We start from the raw sequence: 17,275 nt of genomic DNA, 5'->3' as shown, positions 1-17,275 counted from the left end.
ACAAATAAGTATTGTCTTCCAAAAAGACAAATAACCCTTTTGTAGCATTCTCAGAAGTCCCAAACACATTCATTACTGATGATACATCTCTGCACTGCCATTTTAGTTATCAATTATTTTATTTAACCATTATTTAACTAGGCAAGTCAGTTAAGAACAGTTTCTTATTTTACAATGACAGCCAAACCATCCTTTAATCCAGGGAAACACTGGGCCAATTTTGCACCGCACTATGGGACTCCCGATCACTGCCAGTTGTAATACAACCTGGGATGGAACCAGGGTCTGTAGTGATACCTGTAGCACTAGAGATGCAGTGCCTTAGACCACTGCACCACTCAGGAGCCTAAATTAACTGACTATTCTCTCATCATTTGTTTAATTGACTTATTTCAGCAATTTGAGGGTTTTCTGTAGCGTTGTCTTATGTTGGTGGGGCATATTATTCCGTTTTTAATGTTACTCCTGAATCACTATGAAAAATAAAAAGTGCATCTTCAACAAAGCTGAGATTCACTTTTAAGTTGAAAGTGTATGAGTACAGGTGATATAGCAAGAATATTGGAATGCTGTGAACCAAGAGGTTGAAAGTTCAAATCCCAACTGAAATGTGTCTTCCACATTTAACCCAACCCCTTTGAATCAAGGAGATGCGGGGGGCTACTGTAATCAACATCCATGTCTTCAGCGCCTGGGGAACAGTGCCTTGCTCAGGGGCAGAACGACAGGTTTTTAGCTCGTCAGCTTGGGTTACTGGCTCAACTCTCTAACCACTAGGCTACCTGCCACCCCATACATGTAAGTTGATATTCCCGGAACCTCCTAATAACTTTCTTTTGTTTGCAGGGCATAATGGGAACATTTGAATCCACATGTGAAAGGTTATGTGATCGTGTGCAAATCCACATGTGAAACCTCATGTGAAATATCATCGCGTGAAGCGTTTCAAGACCACATGGTTTCACATGTGAAAGGTTAAATGTGGATTTTCACTTGATCACTTAACTTTCTTACTGACTTTATTGCCCCCATAGGTGCAACAACATTTCCCCATGGGGGCAATAAAGTCAGTAAGTAAGTTAAGTGATCAAGTGAAAATCCACATGTGCAAATCATGTGGAATTTTCATGTGAAATAATTTGATTTTCCACATGTGAAATCATTTTGCTTTTACGTAATAGAATGCGCTCGCTAATTTGTTTACATTGATCAAACAGTTCCGCCACAGAATACATTTGTCTCTGGGATGTGTTTGGTTGGTGGTGGTCAAACCCATTACAACTCACTCCCAGTCACTCCATTTGTCTGGGGGAGCGATGACAGTCACCATAATTAGGTTGGTAGGTGACAAAGGAGCTGTCACCTGGAAGGTGGGGAGATCAATCCATCTATGAAGTGATGTGTTTTCATACAGCATAATAAACTAGACACAGAGTGGAAACATGCCTATTAAGGGCAACTAGGCATTGTGCAGAATTGTGTTAAGGACAGGTACGAAATGACTGTGTTGGGTATTTTAACAGGGAGGATGAATGCATTAAAGGGGCAATCAGGGATTCTAGCAACAACAAAGTCGGCACCTCGGCACTTTTTGTGGGAAATAGCTGAGAAAAGGGGCTGGAGAACCATGGATCTACCAATGGATTTAGAAATCCCAGATTGCCCCTTTAAGGTTTGTTGGAAGTGTGTACCTGTTCGTGGAGGATTTTGACTTGGTTTTGATCTAATATAATCCATTTTGCATGACATACATCAGCTTTATAAGGAATACCTCCATACAATTGTAGATAGAGGGCGACCAATTATGATTTATACTGATTATTGGACGACCAAAAAAGCCGATTCCGATTAATCGGCCAATTGTTATATATATATTTGTAATAATGACAATTACAACAATACTGAATGAAAACTTTTATTTTAAATTAATATAATACATAAATAAAATCTATCAAGTCTCAAATAAATAATGAAACATATTCAATTTGGTTTAAATAATGCAAAAACAAAGTGTTGGAGAAAAGTAAAAGTCCAATATGCGCCATGTAAAAAAGCCTAACGTTTAAGTTCCTTGCTCAGAACATGAGAACATATGAAAGCTGGTGGTTCAATACTCCCAGTTCTTCAATATTCCCAGTTAAGAAGTTTTAGGTTGTAGTTATTATAGAAATTATGACGCATCGACTATTTCTCTCTATACCATTTGTATTTCATATACCTTTGACTATTGGATGTTCTTATAGGCACTTTAGTATTGCCAGCCTAATCTCGGGAGTTGATAGGCTTGAAGTCATAAACAATGCTGTGCTTCAAGCATTGCTTAGAGCTGCTGGCAAAACGCAGTAAAGTGCTGTTTGAATGAATGCCTACGAGCCTGCTGCTGCCTACCACCGCTCAGTCAGACTGCTCTATCAAATATCAAATCATAGACTTAATTATAATATAATAAAAACAGAAATACGAGCCTTTGGTCATTAATATGGTCAAATCAGGAAACTATCATTTCGAAAACGTTTATTCTTTCAGTGAAATACAGAACCGCTCCGTATTTTATCGAACGGGTGGCAAAACTAAGTCTAAATATTGCTGTTACATTGCACAACCTTCAATGTTATGTCATAATTATGTAAAATGATGGCAAATTAATTACGGTCTTCACACAGTTCACAACGATCTAGGCGGCCCAAACTGTTGCATATACCCTGACTCTGCTTGCACTGAACGCAAGAGAAGTGACACAATTTCCCTAGTTAATATTGCCTGCTAACATTAATTTATTTTAACTAAATATGCAGGTTTAAAAATATATACTTCTGTGTATTAATTTTAAGAAAGACATTGATGTTAATGGTTAGGTACATTTGTGAAACGATTGTGCCTTTTTCGCGAATGCACTTTTGTTAAATCATCACCCGTTTGGTGAAGTTGAAGTAGGCTGTGATTCGATGATAAATTAACAGGCACCGCATTGATTATATGCAACGTAGGACAAGCTAGTTAACCTAGTAATATCATCAACCATGTGTAGTTAACTAGTGATTATGTGAAGATTGATAGTTTTTTATAAAATAAGTTTAATGCTAGCTAGCAACTTACCTTGGCTCCTTGCAGCCACAAGGTCCTTTTGACGCTGCACTCGCGTAACAGGTGGTCAGCCTGCCACGCAGTTTCCTCTGGGATTGCAATGTAATCGTCCATAATTGGTGACCAAAAAAGCCGATTACCGATTGTTATGAAAACTTGAAATCGGCCCTAATTAATCGGCCATGTCGATTAATCGGCCGAACTCTAATTGTAGATAATGCATTTCCCGGAATACCCTGTCATTCATACAGTGGGGTGAAAAAGTATGTAGTCAGCCACCAATTGTGCAAGTTCTCCTGGCCTGTAATTTTCACCATAGGTACACTTCAACTATGACAGACAAAATGAGAAAAAAATTCCAGAAAATCACGTTGTATGATTTTTAATGAATTTATTTGCAAATTATGGTGGAAAATAAGTATTTGGTCACCTACAAACAAGCAAGATTTCTGGCTCTCACAGACCTGTAACTTCTTCTTTAAGAGGTTCCTCTGTCCTCCACTCGTTACCTGTATTAATGGCACCTGTTTGAACTTGTTATCAGTATAAAAGACACCTGTCCACAACCTCAAACAGTCACACTCCAAACTCCACTATGGCCAAGACCAAAGAGCTGTCAAAGGACACCAGAAACAAAATTGTAGACATGCACCAGGCTGGGAAGACTGAATCTGTAATAGGTAAGCAGCTTGGTTTGAAGAAATCAACTGTGGGAGCAATTATTAGGAAATGGAAGACATACAAGACCACTGATAATCTCCCTCGATCTGGAGCTCCACGCAAGATCTCACCCCGTGGGGTCAAAATGATCACAAGAACGGTGAGCAAAAATCCCAGAACCACACGGGGGGACCTAGTGAATGACCTGCAGAGAGCTGGGACCAAAGTAACAAAGCCTACCATCAGTAACACACTACGCCGCCAGGGACTCAAATCCTGCAGTGCCAGACGTGTCCCCCTGCTTAAGCCAGTACATGTCCAGGCCCGTCTGAAGTTTGCTAGAGAGTATTTGGATGATCCAGAAGAAGATTGGGAGAATGTCATATGGTCAGATGAAACCAAAATAGAACTTTTTGGTAAAAACTCAACTCGTCGTGTTTGGAGGACAAAGAATGCTGAGTTGCATCCAAAGAACACCATACCTACTGTGAAGCATGGGGGTGGAAACATCATGCTTTGGGGCTGTTTTTCTGCAAAGGGACCAGGACGACTGATCCGTGTAAAGGACAGAATGAATGGGGCCATGTATCGTGAGATTTTGAGTGAAAACCTCCTTCCATCAGCAAGGGCATTGAAGATGAAACGTAGCTGGGACTTTCAGCATGACAATGATCCCAAACACACCGCCCGGGCAATGAAGGAGTGGCTTCGTAAGAAGCATTTCAAGGTCCTGGAGTGGCCTAGCCAGTCTTCAGATCTCAACCCCATAGAAAATCTTTGGAGGGAGTTGAAAGTCCGTGTTGCCCAGCAACAGCCCCAAAACATCACTGCTCTAGAGGAGATCTGCATGGAGGAATGGGCCAAAATACCAGCAACAGTGTGTGAAAACCTTGTGAAGACTTACAGAAAACGTTTGACCTCTGTCATTGCCAACAAAGGGTATATAACAAAGTATTGAGATAAACTTTTGTTATTGACCAAATACTTATTTTCCACCATAATTTGCAAATAAATTCATTAAAAATCCTACAATGTGATTTTCTGGATTTTTTTTCTCATTTTGTCTGTCATAGTTGAAGTGTACCTATGATGAATATTACAGGCCTCTCTCATCTTTTTAAGTGGGAGAACTTGCACAATTGGTGGCTGACTAAATACTTTTTTGCCCCACTGTATATATCTGATTCAAATTCAGAAATGAGCCACTTGTAAAACCGCAGATCTCCTAGAAACTGAGTGAGCCCTCTATAAAAAATAGTTGGTCTAGTGGAAGATTTGTTCAATTTTCCCCTTTGATGTTTAATTTTTATGCCAGATGTCACTTTGGAGGATCTATATTTTATGAACCAGATCACACATACTGTACACACTCAGTGAAAATGTTGGAATGATAAATTGTGTCCCAAATGCCACCCTATTCCCGAGTCCATAGGGCCCATAGGGCTCTGGTCAAAAGTAGTGCACTTTGTAGGGAATAGGTGCCATTTGGAATGCATACCATTTTGTAGATACATGTATCTATCGTTTAAGAATGTTTTTAAGGGGGAGACAGCAATATTCGGTGGTGTTCAGCCAATAAATATAAAGCCTTTCTCTGGAGGCCCCTAACAATCACCTCTCAGCTCAGTCAGGCAAAATCCACAGACAGAGATATGTGTTAGTAGTTCCTGTTTAAAGCCACAAGTGTAAGAACTACAATCAGTCTCTAATTGACATATGTATCTACTCTGGATGCATCCCAAATGGAACCATATTGCCTTTATAGTGCACTACTTTTGACCAGAGCATGACCAAAAGTAGTCCACTAAAAAGGGAATAGGGATTCTCTCACACGCTTCCTCCTGCTCTCGTGGATGTGTTCCTCATCTTACTTTAGCTGGAACATGAAAAGTTTAAAGATTTCGCTGATAAATGATTAATAAAGTAAAGTTCAGGCAGGCATGTTTGTAAAGAAGCTAAGAAAGTGTACAGCACAATTGTTCCTTGTCATCGATGTCCCTATCAGAAAATAGTCATAGGAAGTCATTGAGACTTGGTCAATATCAAATGTTCAACATGAGCTGGTAATGTGTGAGTTAGGAAAGGATGAAATAACAGAGGGATGGGGCAGATTGACTTAGTCTGTACTAATTAGCTCATGTTATGAAACAAACAACAATTTTGTCTGTCATTGTCACGTTCTGACCTTAGTTCCTTTTTTATGTATTTATTTTAGTTTGGTCAGGGTGTGAGTTGGGGTGGGCATTCTATGTTGTTTTTTCTATGTTTTGTTCTGTATGTTATATTTCTATGTGTTTGGCCTAGTATGGTTCTCAATCAGAGGCAGGTGTCAGTCATTGTCTTTGATTGGGAGCCATATTTAGGTAGCCTGTTTTCTATTGTGTTTTGTGGGTGATTATTTTCTGTTTCCTGTGTTAGTACCATACGGGACTGTTTCGGTTGTTTGTTTGTACTTTTGTTAAGTGTTCTATTGATTTATTAAATATCTCATTATGGACACTTACCACGCTGCACATTGGTCCGATCCTTGCTACTCCTCCTCAGACGAAGAGGAAATTCATTACAGTCATTGTTTGTTGCCATGACAATTGCTGCCTAACCTTGCTGCAACCCCTCCCCCTCCAAAAGGACGACAATGGAGATAATCTTTTAAGCTTTATTGTGTAATCCTTGTTGATTTTCTTTAATTGTATGTGGGGGCGTCACCGGCTGGAATGCCCTTGTGTATGTATTTAAAAAATGGTCTCATAAATTCAATTCAATAGCCTGCCTCCAAAATAATGCACTTATTCTTCACTTACTCATATTGTTTCTGCACCCAGTAGTGTTCAGACATGTCATAATGTTGTATTACAGCTTTTAACTTTCAGCTAAGATCAAAACCAAGGCTTTGTGGAGGGAAAGTTCTTCATACAGCTTCATGCCTCCTTGTTATCCTATGCACACGCACGCACAGAAAGGCTCATACTCTGTGGACCACATCATGTGCTTCCCCTATGGGGAGGGGAGGTAATCTGTTCTACCTCACGATAAATGATTTCCAGGTTGGAGGGTAGAGAGCTCCTACTTCACAGCGGCTCCACACCGGGGTAAATGCCTTTATAGATGCGCTCTAAGCTCCAAACCCTTGACCAGGCGCCCAGCGTTTGATGTCTGTGGAGGAAGATCGACGATCCAGGCCCAGGATCCCTTCAGCTGGCTTTTATTTTGCCTGCTCAGAAAGCCATGCAGTTAACTTCTCCCTCCTTCCCCTCCCGTATATACACACACACACACAGGCTTCTATTGATTGTGTGAAACCTCAAAGAGACAGTGTGCAAGAAGTTGCTTAGCTGTTTAGCATATTTATATCACAGCATTTATTTGCTTCAGTGACTGCCCGATCGCGGGGTGGAATAAATATAAAACTCTGATTAGGTTTGGGGTGTACACAGTTGTGTTCAAGGTGTGCTTTTAGCTTGTGGGTGACAATAAAATCAACAGAGAAATCAATTTCTAAGGCTTAGCCTTAGAGCAGAATATAGCCTGCCGTGCTGACGCAGTGGAAGTAGTCTAAGTGGTACCCTACACCAGTGGTTCCCAAATGTTTTTTGTGGTGTTTTTTTTACATCGTATTAAAGTAGAGACTCAGAGCTACAAAATGGTACATCATAAACTGCAGTTGAGGAACAATTGTAAAGTAATTTTGCTTTGAAAGTAGATCAACTTGTAAACGCACTTTTGAGAAAATGGCCTTTGAATGTTTTGGTACTACTACTGGAGAACTCTTCTTTGTTTACACCCATTCAGCATCGTTCACACCCTCTTTTTTTACCTCCTTTTTTCCCTCAATTTCGTGGTATCCAATTATTAGTAGTTACTGTCTTGTCTCATCGCTACAACTCCCGTACAGGCTCGGGAGAGACGAAGGTCGAGAGCCATGCGTCCTCCAAAACACAACCCAACCAAGCTGCACTGCTTCTTAAAACAGCGCGCATCCAACCCGGAAGCCAGCCGCACCAATGTGTCGAAGGAAACACCGTACACCTAGCGACCTGGTCAGCGTGCACTGCGCCCGGCCCGCCACAGGAGTCGCTAGTGCACGATGAGACAAGAATATCCCTACCAGCCAAACCCTCCCTAACCCGGACGACGCTAGGCCAATTGTGCGTCGCCCCATGGACCTCCCGGTCGCGACCGGCTGCGACAGAGCCTGGGCTCGAACCCAGAGTCTCTGGTGGCAGAGCTAGCACTGCAAGGCAGTCCTCGTTCACACCCTCTTAAGCTCTAACCACACCCATCTCTTTAAGGGTTGATCCGAGTGTTCCGTACTAACAACCGCAGTCAAGCACCCAAGATAACTTGCTAGCTACTTCCAGACACAAATGAGAAAACAGCTAACTGAACATTACTCCCCCTAGCTGAGCTGGTTAGGCTCTTACGCTTTATGGTGACGTTTACTGACACCAGCCATATTCAAAGGGTGTTGAGCTTTCATAAATTAATCAGTTATTCTGTGCTCTGGCACACTCAGACCAGTCTTTTGTTAAGACATGTAGCTAGCTAGATTGATAGGTAAACAATGAACCATAATCCCAACTCATGACGTTACTATCCTGCATGAATCTGCAGCTTGCTAACATTAGGCTATAACTAGTCAAGCAAATGGCTCTGAGATACGAATAATAAGATCATACCCGTAACGAAAGCTAGCAAGCCAGCCAGCTAACGTTAGCTAGCTGACAGTAGACTTTAAATTGAAATGAAACCCCTTTCTGTCTAAATTAGAAATGTGTAATATCTGAAAATGTAGCTAGCTAGACTATCTTATATATATCTTATATACATCATGGATGGATGCGATTCCTGTCGGATGCCATGGTTGTCCTTAGTTTGAAGATGTATTTTTTTCTCCATGTCCTTAGCTATCATACTCAAATTCCACAGATTTCAAAACTTGGTCCTCCAGAAAGTGTGGAGCATACACTTAACATTAGCTAGCGAGCCAGCCAGCTAAAGTTTGCTAGATAACAGTACACTTTAACTTGACATTAGGCTTATGCAGTTTTACTACGAAATAAATGTTTTTTAAAAGCAGCGTTAGACATGATTGCCTAGACATACTGACCAGCTCAAATAGACAGAAGCCTGCTATATGGCAGACGAATCCAAACGTATCTCTTGGCATGTCCAGCCCACTCATTATCTCAGCCAATCATGGCTAGCGGGAAATTTGCTGACTTTTTCTATGGCTAAACCAACTAGGCTTGTAATTTACATTTTTTTATTAGTATTTACAGATGGCATGCACGTTTGTACTAAGGCACATGAAAGTTCACATGTTCAAGAAGGCATTTCTGCCAAAAAAATGCATTTTGATCAACAACAAAACAAAGTTCACGTTCAAATGGCTCTCCTGTGAAGTACGCCTAGTTTCCTGAAACGGGTCACATATTGTATATTTGCATTTGAAAAAAGTACACAGTTTAATTCTAATTTTAACCAGATTTCAAACACAAATGAACAATGCGATCTAAAGATTTGGTTATTTCAAGTTGAATTAAATATCCACCAAAATGTAATATTTTTCCCCTTAGGGATAGCAATAGTAGTGACGTTGGTGTTCTTTTTTTATTTGTATGTTGTAAACAAACAAACACACAGAGATTGGGTCATTTTGGGCTGTTCACTGCTCAGCAAAGATCAAAATGTCTGGACCCATTGACAGTAATTCCTGCCTTTTTGCTCATTTGAGATTTTTTGGCTTGTCTGTAATCCTAGATAATGTGTGTGCCTATAGTGCTTGCTTTATCCTCATGAATATCAGACTGTAAAATAAAATGTGGTCAAAGTACTATAACACACATACAGTTGAAGTAGGAAGTTTAAGAACACCATCCCAACCGTGAAGCACGGGGGTGGCAGAATCATGTTGTGGGGGTGCTTTGCTGCAGGAGGGACTGGTGCAATTCATTAAGACTGGAGTCATTAAAACTTGTTTTTCAACCACTCCATAAATTTCTTGTTAACAAACTATAGTTTTGGCAAGTCGGTTAGGACATCTACTTTGTGCATGACACAAGTAATTCTTCCAACAATTGTTTACAGACAGATTATTTCACTTATAATTCACTGTATCACAATTCCAGTGGGTCAGAAGTTTACATACACAAAGTTGACCGTGCCTTTAAACAGCTTTGAAAATTCCAGAAAATGATGCCATGGCTTTCGACGCTTCTGATAGGCTAATTGACATAATTTGAGTCAATTGGAGGTGTACCTGTGGGTGTATTTCAAGGCCTACCTTCAAACTCAGTGCCTCTTTGCTTGAAAAAAATCAAAAGAAAATCAAAAGAAATCAGCTTTTGACAAGTCTGGTTCATCCTTGGGAGCAATTTCCAAACGCCTGAAGGTACCACGTTCATCTGTACAAACAATAGTACACAAGTATAAACACCATGGGACCATGCAGCCGTCATACCGCTCAGGAAGGAGATGCATTCTGTCTCCAAGAGATGAACGTACTTTGGTGCGAAAAGTGCAAATCAATCCCAGAACAACAGCAAAGGACCTTGTGAAGATGCTGGAGGAAACAAGTACAAAAGTTTCTATATCAACAGTAAAACAAGTCCTATATCGACATAACCTGAAAGGCCGCTCAGCAAGGAAGAAGCCACTGCTCCAAAACCGCCTGTCAGAGCCGTGTGTATAGGTGGCAGGGAAGTCAGGCGCAGGAGAGTTAAACTGAGTGTAAATGGAGACTTTTAATAAATGTCCACTTAACAATGCTCCAAACACAAAAATGTACATACATAAAATAAACATGGGTACGAGGACCCGTCGCGCACCTATACACCAATAAACAACAGTTGACATAAAACAATCCCTGACAAAGACATGAGGGGAAACAGAGGGTTAAATACACAAGAGGTAATGGATGGGATTGAAAACAGGTGTGTGGGAAGACAAGACAAAAGCAATGGAAAATGAAAAATGGATCGATGATGGCTAGAAGACCGGTGACGTCGACCGCCGAACACCGCCCGAACAAGGAGAGGCAACGACTTCGGTAGAAGTCGTGACACCGCCATAAAAAAGCCAGACTACGGTTTGCAACTCCACATAGGGACAAAGACTTTTTGGAGAAATGTCCTCTGGTCTGATGAAACAAATATAGAACTGTTTGGCCATAATGACCATCGTTATGTTTGGAGGGAGGGTACATCAGCTCTGTCAGGAGGAATGGGCCAAAATCCACACAACTTATTGTGGGAAACTTGTGGATTTCTACCCGAAACGTTTGACCCAAGTTAAACAATTTAAAGGCAATGCTACCAAATACTAATTGGGTATACGACATCCGCCGAAGTCGGCTCATCTCCTTGTTCAGGCGGTGTTCGGCGATCGACGTCACCGGCTTTCTAACCATCGCCGCTCCATTTCTCATATGTCCATTTGTTTTGTCTTGTTCCATACACACCACCACACAGATCCAGATCATCCCGAGCAGACTTGTAACTGTTAGGCAGCTGTGTCACAAACTGGCTGGCTATAGCCGCCAGGCCCTCTCTCTTATTTAGGCCACATTCTGTGCTCCAAAGGCTAAGAAAGGAATCTCTGTCACTCGACTGCAAAATCCTGTGCATAAAGTGCTCTCTGAGCTTCTTCTGTGTGTGTGTGTGTGTTCTCATGAATGTTTCTGTGTTCACTCCATTGCGAATACAGCGGTGGGGGCTGGGAATTAGTTGAGATAAATTGTTTTATTTCATTTGTATTCTCTCAATAGAATATGCTTATGTAGGCCTAAGCGATATTTGATCCCTCTGTCTTACACAGAAATTGAAATATCATCATAAAGTTCACAAACAGTTCAGTCCATCCTCAATTAATGTAGCCTCCACATATTCCTCAAACAGAACAATATACACACTGTCTTTGTCCCAAATGGCATTCTATTCACTACATAGTACAATGGGCCTATATGGACCCTGGTCAAAATAAGTGCATTTATGTAGGGTATAGGGTGCCATTTGGGACGCCAACATGCATAATGTATGTACTATACACTAGGGATTTAACCTGGGTTGCCGGGATCCAGGGACTGTCCCGGGAACACTCTTCACATTTCCCGAAAAAAATGTAATGGCAAGACCTGGGAAATTACAACATTTACCCCAATCTTCCACTAATGCAATTCTACAAAATACACAAAATGAGCAGCATCAGATTAGCTCAATAAAATAGCACATTATACAAACAGGTTGTCGCATGGAAGCGTTTAGCCCAGCGTATTTACCTCACACAAAGTCGCCATAAATTCAAAGCGCACGCATAATTGACACTGCTGGACTGCGCACGTGACCCAAATGCAGGTAATAAACCCTACAGAAAAGCCCCCCAGTATAGCCTATAAAAGAACGCGTGCCTCTTTGAGCTGTCATTGTGACTCTTCAGACAAGACCAAAATGTGATAGGCCTATGCACAATTCACTGCATAGGCATCTCTGTCACAGACAGAAACAAATCTTCTCCTGTCCTAGAGCCTAGGCTATTTTCCTATCCAGTCCCAATCCCACGGAAACCCCAAATCTTCCCTCATGTCTTGGATGAAAATTCCAAACTTTATTCTGTAACCCATAGGTTGCATTATCAAAGAACATATTTGGCCTATGCTTATACAAATACCATCATAGCATTTTCCCTGCTTTTGCGCTGTCTCGTACTTGCTGCCGATATGAGAGCTTCGGTAGAGAATGTGTGGTCAACAAACCACAGTTTAATTTGCTCTGAAATCTTTACATAGTGGTTGGTGCAGGCAAGCCGACAAGGTGGCGCAGCAGCCCTCTTATTTGAGGAGAACCCTGGCATAGCGACCATATCTTGGCTTTGAACTTTTGAAGTGGGCACTTCCTATTTGAGCACTTTAATTTATGCGGTATTTCCCTGGACTCTCGGGATAAATATGAATTATTTCCGGTATTGAAACTTGGTACATTTTCTGGAAAATATGAATCCCTACTGTACACAGACCCTATTAAACGGCTTTGATATAATTCCATTTCCTCCGTTTTCTGTCTCTCTTGTTGTTTGACTCGTTTCCTCCAGTGCACTTTTCTTTCCTCCTTCGCCAGCTATCACAGTGGATCTGGGCCGAATCCGGCTGAGAGTCGGAGCACTCGGCTGAGAGTCAGACTCTGCCGACGTCATGTGGCCCAAGTCTGGGCCGCCTTCGGCAGTATTACTTATGGCTAGGATGCGGGGATTGAGCTCGGGCCGATTCCGGTGTGAGTTATCTGGGCCAAATGTATTAATTGGGGATCGGGACGATTGGGGCTACTCTCTGGCAGATGATTACATGGGCTTCTTTATATAATTAACATTTCATTATTTATTTTTCCATATTTTCTCATTGTTTCTGTGATGAAAAAATACAAGTCCTGTGAAGTATTTTAGTACTTTGATACTTTGTGCAAGGCAATTGATAAGCATGACAAACTTTGTCGATGGAGCCTCTCTAGTGGCGCAGCGATCTAAGGCACTGCATCGCAGTGAAAACTGTTTTTCTACAGATGCTGGTTCGAGACCCGACCGGGAGAGCCATGAGACGTCGCACAATTGGCCCAGCATTGTCCGAGTTAGGAGAGGGTTTTGTCGGCCCGGATGTCCTTCTTCCATCGCGCTGTAGCGACTCCCATGGCGGCCAGGCGCATGCGCGCTGACACGGTCACCAGGTGTATGGAGTTTCCTCCGACACAAAATTGTTTTTTTTGTGGATGCGTATAATTTGTACGCATAAAATGTGTAATAGTAATATATAAAATTACTAATTCGGGTAATTTTATATACATTAGTTTAAATTTGCATTGGGCGGCTTGTGGGGGAATTCTGGTAAAATGCCGGCAAAGTTGGCTGAATTCCGGTAGACGTAAACGGCCCGATGTACTTGGGCCGATTCTGGGCAGTCGTTCATTTTGATCCCGGGCCGAGTCCGACACCTGATTCTGGGCCGATTTACTCAGTTCCGGCCCCCCGGAAGAGGGCAGCTTCGGGGCCGATTCCTCATTGCTAGCTGGGTCTCCTCCCCCCTTTTGCTTGCTTTTATTTACCACAGTGGCCTTTGGTTGCGTGTTATAAATTGCTGTAATGAATTCCCTCTGCTAGCTAAGCCTCGGCGCTCTGTGCTGCTATGCTCTGTTAGAGCTCTGCTCTGGGTGCTTGCACCCTTGTTATTTTCCCATTATCCTCACCTCCCAGTCCATTGGACTAAGTGACAGTTGGAGTTTTTGCAGCTGTGTGTGTGTGGGTGTGTGTGTGTCTCAGGTGGCTGGTGACACCTTAATTTGGGAGGACATGCTCATATTAATGTCTGGAATGGAGTAAATGGAATGGTGTAAATGGAATGGTATTGACACATCAAACACATAGTTTCCTTGTGTTTGATACTATTCCATTCATTCCAGTCATTATTATGAGTCGTCCTCCCCTCTCCAGCATCCTGTGTGTGTGTGTGTGTGTGTGTGTGTGTGTGTGTGTGTGTGTGTGTGTGTGTGTGTGTGTGTGTGTGTGTGTGTGTGTGTGTGTGTGTGTGTGTGTGTGTGTGTGTGTTTGTGCATACTGCATCCTGTTTCTGTGTGTAAAAGGTGCTGTTAAAGGACCTCAAGGATGCCACTGTTTTCATGTCACTATATGAGGAAGGGCTTTTATTGCCTGTTGGCTGCAGTGACCCAGGCGCTGCAGGCTTGTTTTAGATGCCCATTAGTCTGGAGAAAGATGGAGTGGAGAGGTAGAGCCTCGGGACTCTGTCTGCAGCCACTTCACTCACTGCAGCCTGTAGTCTGGCCCAGCTCAAATGACTGGAAGGACTTAGATCAGGACCTATATTAAAAGTGTACTCAGAATAAGTGACGATCTAGGATCAGTTTTCCCTTTTAGATGATAATGAATGAGATAATATGGACAGGGAGGACCAGATCCTAGATCAGCACTCCTATTCTGAGACATTTTGTGAATATAGGCCCATAGGGATATAAACTCAGCAACAAAATAAACTTCCTCTCACTGTCAACTGCGTTTATTTTCAGCAAACTTAACATGTGTAAATATTTGTATGAACATAACAAGATTCAACAACTGAGACATAAACTGAACAAGTTCCACAGACATGTGACTAACAGAAGTGTAATAATGTGTCCCTGAACAAAGGGGGAGGGGTCAAAATCAAAAGTAACAGTCTGTATCTGATGTGGCCACCAGCTGCATTAACTACTGCAGTGCATCTCCTCCTCATGGACTGAACCAGATTTGCCAGTTCTTGCTGTGAGATGTTACCCGTCTCTTCCACCAAGACACCTGCAAGTTCCCGGACATTTCTGGGGGGAATGGCCCTAGCCCTCACCCTCCGATCCAACAGGTCCCAGATGTGCTCAATGGGATTGAGATCCGGGCTCTTCACTGGCCATGACAGAACACTGACATTCCTGTCTTGCAGGAAATCACACACAGAACGAGCAGTATGGCTGGTGGCATTGTCATGCTGGAGGGTCATGTCAGGATGAGCCTGCAGGAAGGGTACCACATGAGGGAGGAGGATGTCTTCCCTGTAACGCACAGCGTTGAGATTGCCTGCAATGACAACAAGCTCAGTCCGATGATGCTGTGATACACCGCCCCAGACCATGATGGACCCCCCACCTCCAAATGGATCCCGCTCCAGAGTACAGTCCTCAGTGTAACGCTCATTCCATCGACGATAAACGCAAATCCGACCATCACCCCTGGTGAGACAAAACCGCGACTCATCAGTGAAGAGCACTTTTTGCCAGACCTGTCTGGTCCAGCGACGGTGGGTTTGTGCCCATAGGCGACGTTGTTGCCGGTGATGTCTGGTGAGAACCTGCCTTACGACCGGCCTACAAGCCCTCAGTCCAGCTGTTAGTGTCTTAACGACCGCTCCACAGGTGCATGTTCATTAATTGTCTATGGTTCATTGAACAAGCATGGGAAACAGTGTTTAAACCCTTTACAATTAAGATCAGTGAAGTTATTTGGATTTTTACGAATTATCTTTGAAAGGCAGAGTCCTGAGAAAGGGACGTTTCGTTTTTTGCTGAGTTTATCTATCTGTAATTGGGTGACTATTCCCTGACTATTTATTGGAGCTTGCTCCCTCTCATTCTTCTTAGCGGAAACAAACCCATCTACCGTATTCAATTCAAGCGTATGCCTGAGATGGAAATAGAATGTACTATTCTTGCTCCCTCTCACTCTTTAATTCTCTAACTCAACCCCCGCTTTTCCCCCTGTCTCTTTTTCTCTGGTGTAATCAAATTCACTAGAGCAAACATAAATGTTGGAAGACAAGCTTGAGGAGCGATTCGGGAAGTCAGGAAATGCATGCAAAATGAACCGACTGCTATATTTAGATAGCCTTGAATGACAGAAGAAAGAGATGAATAGGCCTACCTGTGTCAACATCACTGTCTGTTCTCGTCTGCTGAGGAGTGCCAAAAGACATTCTCATCAGCTTTAGACAATGACTATGCTAAGAGCCTATGCAAATATGTGTGCGCTAGTAATTCTCTCCCTCTCTTTTCTCTCCCTCTCGCTCTGTGTCTCTTTGTTTGTCTCTTTCTGTTGTCTCTCTGTTTGTCTGTTCTGCCGGGTCTGTGTGTGTCCACAGAGCTTATTTAGCGCCCCTCCGGGTTCCGGACTTCATCCGTAGCAGTTAGATGCGTCTGTACCCTGATCTGTGACAATGACAATGAAAGGCTTGTCGAGTAGCCGGAGACACCATCACACAGTGACCTGTGACCCCTCCTATGACTCCATGACCCTGGGGCGCCAAGCCCGGCCCTACCTGCTGAACCCAGGCGATGCCCACCCGGCGGACCACCCTTACTATGCCCAGCGAAGCTCCTTCCAGTCTGAGTGCGGGCCCTACCCTGACCTGGCTAGCAGCACCTTCCCCCGAAGACAATACAGCTCCCACCATGAACTGAAGGATGAGTGTGCTGTGGTGCCTTACACCGGAGGCCAAGGGGGAAGCATTAAGGGGGGCGGTGGTGGTGGAGGAGGAGGAGGAGGCAGCAACAACCGAATTCCACCGAATCTTCTGGAGCAGTTTGAGCGGCAGGCGCCGGTGCGGCACGACGGCTACCACACGCTGCAGTACAAGCGCACAGCGGTGGAGCACCAGCGCAGCGACAGCCCCGGAAGGATCCGCCATCTTGTCCACTCGGTCCAGAAACTCTTCACCAAGTCCCACTCCCTGGAGGGCCCATCGGGGGGCAGGGTGAACGGGGGAAAGGCCAGCCCCGACGACCCGCCCTCCAACTCGGGCACCCTGAAGCACAGCAGCAAGCGCAGCAAGAGCAAAGACCGCAGTAGGTCGGAGCCCAAGATGCGCTCGGCCATCTCAGGCTACTGGAGCTCGGACGACACCCTGGACCGCGAGATGTGCCTGTACCATCACCACAGCCCCAGCCCGGGAGGCATGCCCTCTGGAGTGATGACCATGGGCCGCCACCCAGAGAAGTCCCAGTCACAGTACTTC

At 43.3% G+C, this 17,275-nt stretch overlaps 1 protein-coding gene across 1 annotated transcript in view; it reads left to right on the top strand.

Annotated features, from left to right (window-relative positions):
* The first annotated feature begins 16,483 nt into the window (after window positions 1-16,483).
* The window catches only part of LOC120050422 (disks large-associated protein 1-like), a 130,824-nt gene continuing 130,032 nt past the window's right edge, over window positions 16,484-17,275 (top strand). Inside the window, exons 1-2 of the mRNA XM_038997012.1 lie at window positions 16,484-16,754; window positions 16,803-17,275. The exon at window positions 16,803-17,275 is cut by the window's right edge and continues 270 nt beyond it. Coding sequence (XP_038852940.1) covers window positions 16,484-16,754; window positions 16,803-17,275 — 744 coding nt within the window. The remainder of the gene's footprint in view (window positions 16,755-16,802) is intronic.

The sequence above is a fragment of the Salvelinus namaycush genome, chromosome 7 (assembly GCF_016432855.1).
Source record: "Salvelinus namaycush isolate Seneca chromosome 7, SaNama_1.0, whole genome shotgun sequence".
Taxonomy (NCBI): Eukaryota; Metazoa; Chordata; class Actinopteri; order Salmoniformes; family Salmonidae; genus Salvelinus; species Salvelinus namaycush.
This window is presented reverse-complemented; position numbering and strand designations above follow the sequence as displayed.